We start from the raw sequence: 18299 nt of genomic DNA on the forward strand, positions 1-18299 counted from the left end.
CGCATGTACGAATGCTTTAAAGGGGGGACGAGTGTGGTGTGGTCTACTTATATCCATATAAGTAGTATATGGTGTTGGTCAGACATAGAATGTATTTTGGCAGAAGACCGATGACGAAAGAACTGAAACGAAGCGCAATCGGTAGGAAAATGCACGAACAATGGAATTAGAGAAGAAACAGTGAAGATCGAGACTATTGGTTGTTAATTTACAAATTGACGGTCTATTGTATGGTTTTCAGAATTTACTGAGATAGTCTGTAAATTTTGTTTAAATACATTCGATTGTCCCCAGTCGTGTTCTGTTCACTACAACATCATGAACCACTTAATCAACGAGTAGTTGGTTTAAGGCTCTGAGACTTGAAGGTCTCATGGGTGGTCAGCAATGACAAATTTGAAACAACTATACAGTACTGTATTGTTTTCCAACTGTTTTCACTTCGCGATTGAAAAAAATTCCAATAAAAACTTGTAGCACTTATGTTATTACATGCTTGCGTGATTTATCCTAGCTTTAAACAGACTTTAGCAACTCAGACAGCATGTCAGTCAATTTTACCATCTCAGTAACTCTATCGACTTTATAGGAAATTGTGACCTTCCTCACAAACACACATCTCATGTTCGTGTCATTGTAATTTTGCACTCATATATCCTTTGTGTATACTTCTGTACAGTTATTATTTTATCCAATAGCTGCCTCCTTGTTGCACTGACTGTCGTCTATTATGAGCTATACTAGCCCTTATAATGGGTTGTATTTTGAGTAGATACATCTGCCTTCCCTAATTCTTATTCCTTCATCTGTATATCGAAATGAACATACGTACTGAAAATATGGTTCTAAAAGACGAAGTGAAAAGATATATATGAAGGAACGCTGAAATTTAAGATTGAGTGGAAGAAAGACAGTGAGTTCACGTGTTTCATCATTGTGACTGATTCTGTGTTACGTCACCCAACATCTCTAAACAATAATAGCAGTTCTTCTGCACTCCTAAGACTAGGTAGTTCTCAGTTTAAATAAGTCAACAATTTATGGTTTGACCCAATGTCTGTTTGGTCTCTCCATGGTTTCTTCCGACTTACTTCTGCAGTGTGAGCACAGAAAGTCGTGGTGAGTGATGGTCATACATTCATGTGCCGTTCAATTTGTCTTCATTGGCTCAATCAGTAAAATGACATAAATATAAAAATGAAGAAAATTTAGATTGAAATAATTACCTGGACCGGATCCAACGACTTATACCACACATATAACGAGATGATTGTTCCACAAAACGTGCATCAGCCAATATTATAGAACCCCAATCATTTGCATGTCGAATACAACGTCCTAATGCTTGATTTAATGCTCTATAGGCTTGAGCATCATACCATTCCGACCCACTGAGTACTTTTCTAGGTCTTGGAGAAGAAACATTAGAGGTAGAAGAAGTAATGTCATCATTTGTATCACTATACTTTTCCATAGATGAATTAAGACTTTGTAATGGTGATCGTATATGTTTATCTGCACAGGCCATTTTGGGTGAGGAGGATTTATAAAGCGCATCGTTAAATTCACGTTTTTGTTGAACCTTTATAGAAATTTTCATTTTTTTTGGAAGAAAAATAATTTGGAACATACAAGACAGTGAAACAAAAAGATTGAAGTTTACATTAACAATTATGTTAAAAATCCACACAACATGCAGCTTGAATGACAATAGTAAAAATGAACTATTGTTTATTATTTACCAATGTTTAAACATTGTATATTGTAGTATGCTTCATATGTCTACAAATGACATTTTTGTGGACTTAGTAATGGCACCCAAATGCCCTGGTACGGCCAAGAGGACGGAGAGTCAGCTCTCCCTATCCAAATGCTCTCACATAGCCAAGCATACAACCACTGACACAAAAGTCATACTCACTGCCTTCTCGCACCACGGGTGTTGTTTGCGAAATCGAGAGGACAAAAAGCGAATGTCTGGCGCCCTAACCGGGTTGGTGAACACGGAAAGTCCACCTAGGGGAGTTGGAAAACTCCGATTCCAAATCAATGGTGCAAATGGGCTCCAGTATCCTAAGGGAACAAATGGTGTATGAATCAATTGTTGGTCACCGGCCACCATGAGACTGCATCTCCTTACGAGCCACACTGCTTTGTGGATCAGACCTTTAGGTCAAAGGCTTTGTGTGTGGCCCCCTAAAGAAAACCACTTGCTTTGGTTTGGGCACCCGGGTAGTATCACAACCCTCAAACAAATCAAAGGAGATTTGTGTGGCGCATATTTATCTGGTGCCCCTTTGTACCAATATTTATGTGTTCAAATAAATAGATAAACAAATAATGAATGAAACAATCAAAGTTTGAACTTTACATTACATTAGAAAATATGGCTAATATAATTTGATTACACGACGCATATCAGCGAATAAAATGTCTTAATATAAACTACTATTCTGATGAGATCTGATAAGTGAGAATTTGAATTGCCTTTTTCGAATCACATCTAATGCCTGAAGCTTAGGAATACACGATCTATTAACTGGAATTGATATAAACAGAGTAGAATAATTAGATGGAACATTGAAATAATTACTTTCTAGTTTTAAGACAAAATAGTTTAATGACAACACAAAACGGCACTTATTATAAATTAATATCATTTTACCAACTATGACAAATGTGCCAGGATTTGACAGTTACTTAAGCATATCCTGGAACAACCCAATATCATTCATCTACATTTCCCACCTTAACAACATGTCAGTAATTGTACAAAACCAGACAAAATGTTAAAATATCCAATATCTATGATCCTTAGTTGCACAGGTATTGTTGGTGTACAACCCCATAGATGCTTCATAGATGATGAGCTTTAATGGTTGCAGTTTGCTGGTCGATGTCATCTTACAGTGTAAATCTTCACACTAGAAATTTTTTAAGCCAATTCATCAAACTAAGATAGAAAGAGGGAAATGACAATAAGCTCAAGATGAAATAGATGATTTGGAAAATGAATCCAACTGTATCTTTGAGATTAAGTTTGAGCGAGGACATGTAATATATCCGTATATGAACAGTGACACCATCAAAATAATAAATCTGTACATTTCGACATTACTCAGACAAAGACAGTTAATAACCTCATGGATTGACACCATGTTTTGATCTGACTTAGAATTTATTCCCAACTTCGTTGCATGTCAGGCAGCACCACGCATCAGAGAAGGGCTGAATATACATGCATAATGTAAATACGTATCATTTCAGCCTATAAAGTTTTGCAGATTTGCAAAGACCTAAGACACAAACCTAGAATTATCAATTCTATGATGCTAACAAATGCTAGGACAACATCAAAGACACTGATGAATAATTCATTTCAACTTTAATACATATTTTACGTTCACAGTGTCTTATAATTAAGCTGCTCCCCAATATAGTCGTTCTTTGAAACATAGACAAGCATATCAAGGATGGCTCAAATTGGTAAAAACTATTCATCTTTTTATACCACTAACAAAATTTCTTACTGACTTGGCAAATTCTGCTAGAACTATCTTTAATAGTTGACATGGTTAAAAAAAACAATTATACCGACATAGATGATAATTAAACATACAAATATGCTATTTGTAAAAAGCCTGTAATAAAATCTCCAAAGGACTGTTTGAAACTATTTAAGATAGACTGAAGAGATACCACATCAAATATGTACTTCAAAATAACTGAAGAACAATTGAATGCAATGTTAAAAAGATGGAGAATGTAGACGAACCTGAGGATTTGTGAATGCTGGATAAGGAATTCCAATGGCAATTACTAAACGTGCATAGGAATCAGCAAAATCCAAGCCTTCACTAACTTTACCACGACAAACTGCAAATATAATTGACCCTGTTTGGTTTAACACAAGAGAATTTCCATTCAGTGTAGTAGACGATGGCGATTCATTATTATTAGCCTGACCAATTGATTTTCGTCTTGATTTCAATTTGGCATTTGGAACATTTTGATTTACTGAAGTATAAAACTCTTCAAGCCAATCATCTAAACCAACAGATGATCTCGGTTCAATCATAACATGTTTTATCATATTTAAATGGTTCAGTAATCCAGTTAACTAGTGCATAAATAAAAAAGTAAATTTAAATATACATTGGAAGTTTTTAATTACAGAACAAAAGCTTTTCCTTATTTATTTCCTATGCGAACTGCACTACTTATGAGTAGCTTAAGAAAGCCTTCACAAATATCTCACTTAAATAAGGCAGCTCCTACTGTAGTGAACAAGAACCCCAGGAACCTTCAGGTCTTGAGGAGAACGCCTAACCATTAGAACTATCGAGTCGGTGTCTAGTGGTACAATTTCAACCAATCTGTAATATAACAAGACGACCAGCCGATGAGTTTAGTGAAATTTGTTTCAGTCCCGACATTTTTGGAATCAGAAATTCATGAGATACCGTTGGTTCGATTTTTGAAGGAGTGTGGACTATTAAACAGGCTCAATAATTGTCTAAAAAGTTAGCACATGATGGGAAAAAGATCCCAACTAGTAACTAGTGTGATAACTTTAAATAGGTCGAACTAGAAATATCGTTGATTTATTTTATTTATTTAAACACATATATATTGGTACAAAAGGGCACCAGATACATATGCGCCACACAAAATAATGAAAGTAGGAAGAGAAGGGATGAAAAGATAAGGCGGACTAGAATGTACAACCAGAAGACTCTTTCAGTTAAGAAAGTTAGAACCACTTTTTATATAGAAGGTAAAAGAAGGTTGCAGCAGGATCGCCACTGGCTTCTACTCTGAGCCATATCTGATAACGTCTCTAGCCACTGTGTTGCACCATCTCTCGGACCCCAACCAGGGAGTCGTGAAGGACCAACAGAAGCTAGCCCTTTGCAACTTTCTTTCATGCTACGACACCATGTCATACATTGACCACCTCTCCGTTTTTTCCAACCAGTCCCAGAGTCGGCAAATAATGCACGACGTGGAAGTCTCTGGGACGACATTCGTAAAACATGTCCAAGCCACCGAAGTCGGTGTTTCAAGATGGTGACACCAATTGAATTATCGTCTCGGCGCCCGAACACACGATGCCGAACCTCTGCATTACTAACATGGTGTTGCCACTGTATGTCAGCAATCCTTCGGGTGAGTACAGGATGAGAATCCTGCCAGTCTTGTAGGAGTACATTGCACTTGGAGGGTGCAAAGCACATGCCGTACCTGCGGACACTGGTTGCCAACTGATTAAGTGCGGATTGCATGCCTTGGGCATTATCGCACAGTAAGACAATATCATCCGCATACTCGAGGTCGAGAAGTCGTTCTCCAGGCAACATATCCACACAGCCATTACTTACATCCATCAGAGCTGTTTCCAGGATGTCATCGATGGCAAAGTTGAAAAGGAATGGTGAGATCAGGCAACCCTGCCTAACCCCACTGCTCGAATGAAACAAGGGAGAAAGGTGATTGTATGCCTTCACTCTGTCTGAGGTGTTCGTATACAGGGCCTTTAAGATGTTAATGAACTTCTCAGGCACACCCTTCTTCAGTAGACAATCCCAGAGAACAGTCCTGTCCAACGGATCGAAGGCCGCCATGATATCAAGAAACACTACTATTGTTGGCCTGCGATAAGTATGACGGTGTTCTAACATTTGGCGGAGGGTGAAGATGTGATCAATGCAACCTCGACCAGAACGAAAACCAGCCTGCTCCTCGCGAGTCAATCGTTCTCGGGTTTTAAACAACCTACGAAGAATGACAGAAGCCAATAGTTTGGACGCAATCGGAAGTAGACTTATCCCCCGATAGTTAGTGCAAGAACAACGTGGACCCTTTTTAAAGATAGGGACGACTATCGACTCATTCCATAATGTTGGAACACTTTCTTGCTCTCAAACCTTTCCAAACAACACAGTCAATTCCTTAGTCAGAAAGTCACCATCTTTAAAAAGAGCCGGAGGTAAGTCATCTGGGCACGGTGATTTGTAACGTTTCAAGAGTTGGCGTCGTGAAGATGCAACCAATGCTCATCTATACTTTTCGGTGGGATGGTAGCTAGCCTAGAAGCTAGCTCCGCTCGATACTTACTTGCAACAGATGTTGCAGCCAGTTTACTAACATCGATCCGTTGGTGGTGGTCAATCCTTCGGCCACTGAAAAGTAAGGTAAGATTGGCGCAGACCAGGACATGATCAGACTTCAGATTGTTACTCCAAAAGGAGCGGCAGTCTTGTACACAACCACGCCAGCGGTAGCTGATCGCGATGTGATCAATCTGAGTCCAGGCTTGGGATGCAGAGGGAGGACGCCAGGTGGCACACCGGCGATGACTGTGCCGGAAGTTAGTGCTGGCCAGAAACAGGTTGTGGTCTGTGCACAGTTGCAGCAAACGGTCCCCGTTATCTGTCCTGCGACCAACAAGTCCCCATCGGCCACCTAAACGACTATCTTCTGTGCCTAGACGACCGACCTGAGCATTCAAGTCTCCGGCTAGTACTACAATATCTGTCGAACGCGCTTTCTGGAGAAGAACTGTTAACTGGTGGTAAAACTCATCCTTGATTGCATCCGGGCTGCAATCTGTCGGGGCGTAGGCGGAGATGACGAAAAAACACCGTTTCTCAAGCCGGTTTCTTCTCACTTTGATGGAACTTTCTAATCTAACAGCACATAACCGACTGTTAATGGGGATCCAATCGATTAGTGCTGCCTCAGCTCTAGAGCTTAGTGCAACACCAGACGAAGATGCCACAGAGTCCCCGGATAAGCGCACGTGAAACAAGCTCTTCGAATCGACAGATGGAGAGCGAATTTGTAGTACTTCACTAGAGTCTTGAATACGGGTCTCCGATAGACAGCAAACATCAACATTAAGACCTTCCAAAGACATAGCCAGCCCTATCTGTTATCTGATCTGCATTAGTGTGCGAACGTTGAAGGAAGCCAGATTGAACGGCGTACGTGGCTTCAAAAAGACTTAGTATTCGTAATCGGTGGAAGCATTCACTTTCAACTAGACAGTGACTGGAGATCGTTTAGATAGGACAGAGTTTCCACCATGGGCGAGTTACTGCATAAGTTGGAAAGGGAGGATACACAATTTGGGAATAAAGGGAGTGAAAAAGCGACGTAGTAAATAATAATAATAGTGTAAATTGTCTTGCTTCTAATATGAGCGAGAATAGTATCGTCAATAAAATTCATCATTTCATTTATTTGTGAGTGGGCTGTGATACTCCCCAGGTGCCCAAACCGAAGCAGGTGGTTTTCTTAGGAGGCCACACCCCGAGCCTTTGACCAAAAGGTCTGATCCACAAGGCAGTGGAGCATCGTGAGGAGATGCAGTCCCATGGTAGCCGGTGATCAACAGTAGGTTCATTCGCCATTCGTTCCATCAGGATACTGGAGCCCATGTGCACCACTGGTTTGGAATCAGGGTTTTCCAACTCCCCTAGGTGAACTTTCCGTGTCCACCAACCCGGTTAAAGCACCAGACATTCGCTTTTCGTCCTCTCACCTTCGTAAACAACACCCATGGTGCGAGAAGGCAGTGAGTAGGACTACCCTGGCAGCGGCTATATATTCGCTGGCCATGTGAGAGCATTTCGAGAGGGAGAGTGGACTCTCCCCACTCTCAGCCGTACCAGGGCATTTGGGGGCAAGAAATATCGTATGGGAAACAAATGCTTTTTATAAATGATTATTAATATGAAAAATTTTCATTCCTTACTGATAAGAAGTTGCTGAATTGAAAATCAACATTTTAGGTAAAAATGTTTCTAATTTATGCTGCTATGTGATCGTAGCAACGTTATTAGACAATCTACTTTGTTGTTCAGTCAATCAACACAAAAAAGGTAATTGTTTTTCCATTGTATACGAAGTGCACTAATTTCACTAAATATAAATTCTTCACAAACTCAGGATAAACGTTGGTCTCCAATATTCCACACAACTCAGTGAGATGTAAACTTTCAAGAAGATATAAAACATAGTTGTTCTTCATTCGTACATTATCAGTGAGGATTTATTCCCATTGTCGTACGATATTCACTTGATGATCTAACTTACATGAATAACCTACGAACTATTTATTAGGAATTGTGATTGCAGTGTAACCACAGTAAGAGATAAGTTTATTTCATTACTAAAATGATAAATGTATAGACAAGAATCAAATTTATGACTACTGTAGTATTACAGAATTAGTAAAACAAAGTGTTAACCTCTCACCTCCCATCTTTGTATAAGCTTATCCAATAGACTATAGGATGGTAGAAAACACAATACACCACCAGGTACTAAACGGCATGCATTGACAACAACCGCACCAATTTCATCTTGAAATGTATAGGTATTCTGGTGCTGATAGGTAGCACAAAGTCGTGTACCGTTTGGACCATGTGATAATGTTGTTACTAACAGACGAGTATTCGAAATGACATGATTTGCTTCTAAACGTAATGGAAATTGTACATTGAGTTCAGCTTCAAGTGAATCCAATGGTGATAGAGTACCACTCATCAGGATTACACAATGCGCCATTGATGCTAACTGTGAAAACACTACAGATGGATTTAAACACCAGAAATTTAAGGACAATTGTTTGTTTTCTACAAAATGAGGCTGCAAAGTAGGGAAAACGAAGAAAAGAATTCGATAAAGCCACTTTTCAAAATTGGTGCAATAATAACAGATCAACAATAAGTTTGTGTCATGTGTGGAGTCCATCTAGTGAACGTATTAAGAAGTGAAGGACTACCGAACAGTTGTCTTGGCTTCAACAGAGGCTCCTCAGTAATGGGTATTGCAGGCATCGAACGGGTAAAACTTAATAGTAAACAAGTTCCTGTCAATCCACTAAGTCGAAATCCAACTATTGACACATTTCCAACTGCAGTACATTCACGATACTGCCCGATATTCGTATGTGATGGGATCGAACTCCCAGATGAACACAGGGGAAATAATCTACTCTGATAAGAAGTAATATTCATATCTGTCAGTTTTATTCATCCTATCCATCTTTAAGAACGAGCTGAAACAAAAATTCATCCAGTGTTCAACTTAAACAAATATCACCCAGTGGAAATGAACGTGATGAAAGGTGGCAAAAGTCCGTACTCCCTCCGTATGACAAGGGAGTTTCAAGTAAACTGAGTGTGATAGCAGACACTAAACACCTAAACCAGGATACGGAAAGTTTACCTAGGAAACTGCAAAATCACGTTTTTAAACTGATATAGTATAAGGTTTCCAGAACTATGAGAAAAACAATTGTGTTCAAACTGATTCTGATGGCTAGTTACTATGAGGTTGCATCACCTAACCCTAACCAAAGTGCCTTGTTCATTAGATCCCTAAGCTGAAGGGATGGGGAGTGATCTTCTAATAACAATAACTGCTTTAATTTAGGCACACATGCTCTCTAACAAACCTAACCAATGAAGGTAATGCACTGATATATTTGAGGAAAGCATAATCAAAATGTTTACAGTGCTATTTTAATATATTTAACTATTATTACATGCTTTCCAGGGAACCCGAACATTCAACTACACTTCGTTGTGTAAATTATGGAATACCATGAATATTGCATTTGTGACTATATTTCACTCACTATTAAACACTTTTCCTTAAAATTCAGTAACAAAGTTATTTTTCCATGAATAATCATAACACAAAAATATATTGAATACTTAGTCAACCACATATCCAGATGACAAGTCTAATATGGAACGAAATGTACGTCCTGGATTTCACTTCTAGCCACATGCTAATATACCATACGCCGATTATTTAAGAAATCACTAGAATTGCCGGTCTCTCTTCGGTGAGGTCATGTATGCGTCTGATGAAAATCTACGTATAAACCATGCTCATCATTTATATCCCTAAACATAAAAGCACACAAAAATATTTTAAATACTTTCACGTGTTTCTTGCTAATCCATGCATCCATTTTCGATTCAGTGGACTTCTTATGATCTGTAATTGATTCCTTAGTCAGTTGCTTCTCATATCCCATTGTTTCGACAAGAACCACGCGGTAATCTGACAAATGGCACATATTGTCCCTAAATAGAAAAATGTTGCTAGTGTAAAATGGACAATCGGATATCTTGTAGCGTTAATAGATCAATATTAGTTAAGTACATAGAACGTGACTATTGATTAGGAATGATTGGAGAAGTTCTCCAGTTAGAACGGCTTGAAAAAGAGACAGAGCAAAATCATGGGGATCTTTGAAAATACACAATATGTTGTAAACCACCAACGTAGATGATTTCTGCCGAATGATTGAGGGCTTATTCAAGTTAGACGTGAATGGTGTGACGACCCAGCTAACTTCAAAGTTACACCTCGTGGTCAGTATCTAACGTGGATTACACCTTCAACGTATTAAAGTACTATGGTTGCTTTGAACACTGTATAACACAAAGGGCGTGATTACGTAAATATATTAGAATGAGTACAGAGATGTTAGTGAGACCATCACCACATGGGCCATTCCATGGGGTATGATCAACTGATGCGCGTTTGTTGTCCTTCACTTTGAGAGGGATCGATGATCTGCTCAGTATTCAGTGACCTAACTGCCGGATGATTTGGCTAGGGCTCAGTGGCATTTCACTGCCACTACAATGTGTACAATAAGATGCACATGACTTCTAACTAAAATCAAGGTTCTTCATTCTAGAGGTTCAATGACCTGAGGGCGCCTTCCGAAAACTACCAGATGCAGCTGTTAGCTCCATCTCTGTTATCGCTTCCAATTACTACACATTACGGTATGTACATGAACTTCATGATAATTTTCGCATAAAGGACCAACAGATATAACCATCAACGGATCTGATAAAGAGAATATTAACGAGATTTACAAAATACGACGAACTATTTTTGAATTTTTCTAGAAAAAACTTAATAAATGTATACCTAACTTGTGAAGAAAGTGAATGTATTGTGTTTACTTCGAGAATTGAAGGTCATGTGTTACATTCTTTGTAAGGTTGTGGGTGTATACTGCTGGAAAAGCTACAAACTATAAAGTAACAGCTTTTTCACGGAGTTCCCTGGATTAGAAACACTCTACTTGAGTTAAATTTGTGCGTCTACATGGTTGCACTGTTGAGTTGCAAACGTAAGCAAGACTGTACAGTGTTTCTAATGGCTTTTCCCAGTTAATCTCTGTCGGTCAATCACTGACGTAATTCCTGGTAACAAATGTTTATCAGTCCACATCACTATACCTTAATTTAGCACATAGTGGAATTAAAAATATGAGGAATATTAAGTGAGAAATATAATATCGAGAACAATCGAAATCGCGACTTGAGAAATACATTGGGAAGTGAGAAAAAAAGTGAGTGAAGTATAAACAGGTAAGAACGACAGTTAACTGAAGATTTAAAGAGAGACAAAGCGAACGCTACTGAGCCACTTGTTATGTCCCGATAGGAATAGTGAATGGTAACTTTGGGATCCATTTATGAACTAATACTATGTATATGCTTTTTATCGTATAATTGCTAAATAACTAAGCTAATCATATTCATGTCCTTCTTACTATGAGCTTTGTTTGACCTATAAACTATTGTTATATGAATTATCATTCTTGAATTATACCCTGTCTATAACTTACCATCTTCCCTATTCACAGCCACATTTGGCTGAATCTTGTACAAATGTTATTTGCTATCTTATGATACGACGTGGTCAGTTTGATTGGTATATAAACTCAGTATGTCTGAAATATAATGAACATAAGCGATTCTCCGAAGACACCTATGAGCAAATGCTAGTAAACTGAAAATGTCCCCTACTTATAAAGATCGTGTTTCACAGCCACATTAAAACAGATCGAAGTGCTATCGAGCATACTTGCCACTTGGTTGGCAAAACGAACATATTCCTAAAGCTAGGCGAGCTTTACGAATCCAACCACCAACCCACTATAACCGATGAGAATTCTAACATCGATTGAAGTCCTCAACGCGCTCGATTACTCTTACTTCCCTTCAAAGCTGATATTAATACATGATAAAATCCAATTTTTAATAAGAATTCAGTGAAGTAAAAAAGCGAATATATGATAAGATTTTAATCCGATTCCCCAAGATTTTCTTCCGCAGGAGAAATAAACTAGTGGATTTTTTATTGGGGGAAACCTACCCACCTGAACATATAATTTAACACAGTGAACAAAGCATTGAAAAAATGTAACGTCCGATGAGTTGGTTTAGGTTGAAATTGATTATTACTGGAATTATCACGATTTCTATTTCGATACCAATCTTCATAATTTTCATTATCCATAATAGATGCAGATAACTTTTGATAAGCACTCTAAAGTTAACAAAAAATTCAAACAACGATGATATGGAATTGTGTAATGGGTTCCCACATTATAAACGGATAATTCTTGTGGTGGCTGAAAAATCAACTAGGAAAATAGTTGCCTTAGCAGTTTAGGAGGATGACTACAAAGTCAAAATAACAACCACTTAAAACCGGTTAGACAGCCTTCTTGTGAGAAGTCTGAGAGGGTTTAGCTCAGTACCATAAAGGATCTACCGACGGCGACGTAAACTTGTAGGGCAACGAGATGTCCTGCTTTTAGAGTCGATTTCTTCTAATCCTCCCCTTTCGTTGGGGAAAGACAGTATCGTTATAGATACGAGTTGTCTAAGGAAAACGTATTCCTATTGTTACACTCCAGCTCAATCAGTAGTACGACATCGGCCTCGAAACTTAATTTACAACTTTGAGTCTTACCGTTGTTATTCAACTGATTTGCTTCGAGTTGTAGAACCTGAAGGAAAAAGCGTTCCAACCAACGTAGCTTGATTGGGTTATTAAGATATATAAGTCCTGACACTACGTCACTGTAGCAGCTGCAGTTGACAGAACACTGTTTATGTCAAAATAGATCAAATAAAAATGACCGAAAATATATATTCTGAAAACAGAATGAACTAACACTTTGCTCGATCATTTGTTCTGGTCCAAGACCTACAGTTGACATCAGTCCACAAATTTCTCGCCCAGTCCATACTTGCGTTGGTTGTGTTGTTTCACCGGCTCGAACAAGGCGTGATAATGTTAACTGCATAACACGTAATATTCCATCAACCTATATATGTGTTAAAGCGAAAATAATTTTGATATTAAGCAAAGAGGAATAAATTTGACGGTTTACTATATTTGCTATTATCATTCTTTCAATCTGATTCTTAATTTAAACATATATTCATACTCAAAAGAAAACTAGGAAGGTCGTTAATATAGTATTTAAGTTCCTATGAAGTTAATACTAATGAACCGTTATACTATCGTTTGAAATAAACGCAATTTTTTATTTTGTGCTAACTCATATAGTAAGAACTGAAAAATGAAATTGATAACTATCGATGGTTTTGCTAGCCAATGAGGGTAACTGTAGAACCCGAAGGATAGTTGAACACGAAATAATCTTTTGTAGCTTCTTCTGTGCTAGCTTAATACCTTTTAAACTGAAACTGGAAATCTGTGGGTAAAAAGAGACCATATTATTGCAAGATTGATTTTCCCAACCCCTTGATTTGTGGGATAGTAGTGCTGCTAGGAATCATGGTTGTCGGTGAAGACACTCAAGTACAATTGCACTCAACTAGTCACCAATACAGCCTCACCTTTTGGTTTTAAAATCGATGTTTTTGTTTACACTGTAATGAACGAAAACACAAGGGGGGATAATTAAATGTATTTAAACACAAAATTACAGAACATCTTAGTAAAATCTGAGAACTATACAGTAAATACTTAATTTGCAAAATGTCAATTAATTGTCTCAAATTTAATATTCCTTTATTTTCATACCAATCATTCTCTGTTCTTGTTCTCTTTTCTTCGATCTCAACCTTCAGCTGCCAGGTATTCCACTTTCGATTGATGATACATACTACTTGTATCGATCGACATCAGCAGTACACACCACAACCCTGCCGTTTAACTGAGCTGCCTGGTGGAATGAGAAGTCACAAAGCATGTACATCAATCAGTATAACTTGACTTGATTGTTATTACAAGGCAAAATCGACTGCCGAGTTAAAATAACAGCTCCGAATATGTAAATTATATCTGAATATTTCACGATCCAAACAAGCTGCATCTTTTGTACGTAATTAGCTTAAACTGTTTCAGTTTTCCCTTGAAACAAAAAACTTCAAGTTGGTTTTCTAATACCTCTATTAGCCAACCGAGAAAAAGTGAGACCCCGTGCAAATATGCGTCGACACAAGTTCTAATACATCAGCGCAAAAAATTGATAAGATCCATAGCAAAAGGGTCCAAATTTTAGTAGTATAAATGATTGTGAAGAGAACAAAACAGAGAATATACGTTAAAAGTGAGCTGTCATTTACCGTCTTATACCACTGGTCACGATTATCACCCAAACCCCAACTAGAGTATTCACATTTCCAAACACATGACTTAGTTCAAAAGTCAATAACTTCATGGAATGGTGTTAAACCCTGGTTCAGTAATCCCCAGGTTTATTCCAACCCACTCATATACGAGCCAACAATGAGTGTTGAAGTAGACAGTGGTTCCCTATGTCCCACTCTTATCGGTTAATGTCCGTGAACAACCTTATAACTACCGACTAAGAAAATTCCTGGTAAAACTTACCATAGCAATTAACGTTGAACAAGCCTCTGGTTCAAATCCAACTATTCCTTAACAATGAAAAATAAAGACGAACAAATCAATTTTAATGAGAATGACAAACAATCAAATTGATTCCTACAAAAAGAAACTACGTAATTCAACAGTTTTTACCATTTGTTTCTAGAGGAACATATATCAACACGTTAGCATGGAATCAAGGCACACAAAAGAAGTGATAAATGATCCTAACTATTAAGCAGAGGGTGACACAGAGATTAATGTGACCATGCAACCTGGTAACGACTGTAAAGTTTTCAATTCAGTAATTTAATAAAATAACAACAATCAACTCGTGACAAGCTGATGTTAGGTGTTTAGAATTAAAAAGTCCTAACATAAACTTGTGCTGTATATATGACACCACTATTCGATGCTCCAGTGAGGTGCTACAAGCTCGATTATGTTCATCTATTTGGAAGTTTTAAAATGAATTTATTCGGGGAATCAGTAACGTCGATGTCTGTATGAATGGAAAGTGGCCTGATATTCGAAGACTAGTCTTTGGTGAATTTTGTACAATTTGGAAGCTATCACAAAATTCAGTAGTTTTGGAGTGACAAGGAGGAAAATTACACTTTGTTAAAAGTTATACAACCTACGTAGTCAGTCAGCTACAATGAAAAACCTGGTACGTAGGCCGGACACCGATGTCACGGGGCCAGCGTCAAACCAGTTTGCCCTGTAAAACATTTCTAAGCGGTACATCTTCAGATAATAGCTTCAAAGAATTTAACACTAGAACTAAATTGTGTCATGATTTTCGGTTGTTTAGATGAGTGATAATACAGATAGTTTTATCCATATAATCCAAGAGATATGAGACACCAAACCGCGTAACAACTGTCACTTTACATTGATAAAGTAATATACGAATTTTTCGGTAACCATTTTTCTACGGTACTCATTTATTATTTATTTAAATACAAATATTGGAACAAAGGGGCACCAGATAAATATGCGCCACACAAATCTCATTTAATTTGTGTGAGGGCTGTGATACTGCCCAGATGCCCAAACCAAAGCAGGTGGTTTCTTTAAGAGGTCACACACAAAGCCTTTGACCTAAAGGTCTGATACACAAAGCAGTGGTGCCTCGTAAGGAGATGCAGTCTCATGGTGGCCGGTGACCAACGATTGATTCATACACCATTTGTTCCCTTAGGATACTGGAGCCCATTTGCACCATTGATTTGGAATCGGAGTTTTCCAACTCCCCTAGGTGGACTTTCCGTGTCCGCCGGTGTGGTTAAAGCGCGTGACATTTGCTTTTTGTCCTTTCGGTTTCGTAAACAACACCCGTGGTGCGAGAAGGCAGTGAGTATGACTTTTGTGTCAGTGGTTGTATGCGTGGCCATGTGAGAGCATTTGGATAGGGAGAGCTGACCCTCCGCCCTTTCGGCCGTACCAGGGCACTTGGGGGCTCATTAGTTAGACGAAGAAAGAGTTTTAACAATCTTTCCAGAAATCCTTCTTATTTAAAACCATTCCCATTGACGAGCAAAACTTACTTAATCCTTCCAAGTCATCCCTGGCACTTTTTAACTGCTGCTCAGTAATTGTAAATGAAGCAGCTTCACGTGAGGCATCCTCTATATTATGCGCTTCATCCAAGATAATAATATGATCGGTAACTTCAAGAGAAGTCTTCAGAAAACAATAAACATATGGTCAAATGACAACATACAGCAGAGCGATTTAGAGGGTCCAGAAGATAATCATATGGACAGAAAATAATATCTGCAGATCTGGCTAATGAACGCGAACAAAAATATGGACAGCTAGGAATCTAGAACAAAATAGATGAGTGTGTTAAACACAGGAAACCTTACCGGAATAAGAGCTTGTACTAAATCTTCTATATCCCATGGTCCCGAACGGTCTAATTTGTCAACAGCACGTGATAGGTCAGACTTTTTCCGTGGCAAATCATAAGCACACACACCAGACTATTTGGAAGCGTATTAAAGCATTAAATAAAAGAAACCACTAACCAACAGTAAATTATGACATGAATCCGTAACGTTTGGAGTTGATGAAATTTCAGGATTAATGCATGTATGCTTACGACTACTCAAAATAGACATTCTACGCGAAAAATCAGGAATATCGATGTAAAAGGTCTACGTCTAATACAATTTACTTCGTATTTTTATATTTTGTTTTTCTTAATTCTCTAATAACTTGTGATATTTGTTTATGCGTTCTCGTACAATAATAAATTTTCGGGCTAAATATATGTAAATTGAAACTGAATTCGAACTGTATCAGTTACTTTCCCGGTGTAGATTTTTTGTCTTCTGACGATATCATATCTGTAATGTCATCTAAAATTATAAAAGGTAGCAAGATGGTACTATTATAATACCTAAATAATAAGAGATGTGTATGAACACCTAGACAGGTTGGGAAAAAATTAAAATTTTCCAAAACATAGTAAGGATTTTCACAGAACCTGAAGGAAATTTGGGGTTTCTTGTGTCATTTCCCCAAAGTTTTCTACTGCGGCTTATTATTATTATTTTATTTAAACACATATATATTGGTACAAAAGGGTACCAGGTACATATGCGCCACACAAAATAATGAAAGTAGGAAGAGAAAGGATGAAAAGATAAGGCGGACTGAAATGTACAACCAGAAGACTATTTCAGTTAGGAAAGTTAGAACCATTATTTATGTAGAAAGTAAAAGAAGGTTGCAGCAGGATCGCCACTGGCTTCTATTCTGAGCCATATCTGATAACGTCTCTAGCCACTGTGTTGCACCATCTATCGGACCCCAACCAGGGAGTCGTGAAGGACCAACGGAAGCTAGCCCTTTGCAGCTTTCTTTCATGCCACGACACCATGTCATACACTGACCTCCTCTCCCCTTTTATCTAATCTACCTCAGTTCCGTGGAATTCTCTTGGACGACATTCGTAGAACATGTCCAATCCACCGACGTCGGTGTTTCAAGATGGTGATAACAATTGAATTATCGTCTCTGCGCCCGAACACACGATGCCGAACCTCTGCATTACTAACATGGTGTTGCCACTGGATGTCAGTAATCCTTCGGAGACAACGATGATCGAACACAGAGAGACGTCTAACATCCTCAACTCGGAGAGGCCAGGTTTCACAAGCATAGAGCAAAACTGCTCTCACCGACGCGTTGTAGATCCGACCTTTTACAGCCAGACTAACATCACGAAGGCGCCAAAGATGGCCCAGATTGGCATAAGCCGCTCTGGCTTTCATTATACGTGCACCAATCTCATCACTCACGCCACCACCAGCACTTATATAGCTACCTAGATACACGAACTTCTCAACTACTTCGATCTCCTCACCATCCAGGGTGAGTACAGGATTAGAATCCTGCCAGTCTTGTAGGAGTACTTTGCACTTGGAGGGTGCAAAGCACATGCCGTACCTGTGGACACTGATTGCCAACTGATTAAGTGCGGATTGCATGCCATGGGCATTATCGCACAGTAAGACAATATCATCCGCACACTCAAGGTCGAGAAGTCGTTCTCCAGGCAACATATCCACACCGCCATTACTTACATC

General features: G+C 38.5%; 1 protein-coding gene across 1 annotated transcript in view; it reads right to left on the bottom strand.

Moving 5' to 3' along the window:
- Window positions 1–18299, bottom strand: part of Smp_173440 (brca1 interacting protein C-terminal helicase 1 brip1, putative) — a gene marked incomplete at its 5' end in the record, with an annotated part of 26470 nt that overhangs the window by 1605 nt on the left and 6566 nt on the right. Inside the window, 10 exons of the mRNA XM_018791320.1 lie at window positions 1227–1582; window positions 3776–4120; window positions 8263–8655; window positions 9959–10106; window positions 12209–12378; window positions 13013–13165; window positions 14704–14750; window positions 16251–16386; window positions 16427–16528; window positions 16572–16688. Of these exons, the coding sequence (XP_018645461.1) occupies window positions 1227–1582; window positions 3776–4120; window positions 8263–8655; window positions 9959–10106; window positions 12209–12378; window positions 13013–13165; window positions 14704–14750; window positions 16251–16386; window positions 16427–16528; window positions 16572–16688 (1967 nt within the window). The remainder of the gene's footprint in view (window positions 1–1226; window positions 1583–3775; window positions 4121–8262; window positions 8656–9958; window positions 10107–12208; window positions 12379–13012; window positions 13166–14703; window positions 14751–16250; window positions 16387–16426; window positions 16529–16571; window positions 16689–18299) is intronic.

The sequence above is a fragment of the Schistosoma mansoni genome, assembly GCF_000237925.1.
Source record: "Schistosoma mansoni, WGS project CABG00000000 data, chromosome 3 unplaced supercontig 0083, strain Puerto Rico, whole genome shotgun sequence".
Lineage (NCBI taxonomy): Eukaryota > Metazoa > Platyhelminthes > Trematoda > Strigeidida > Schistosomatidae > Schistosoma > Schistosoma mansoni.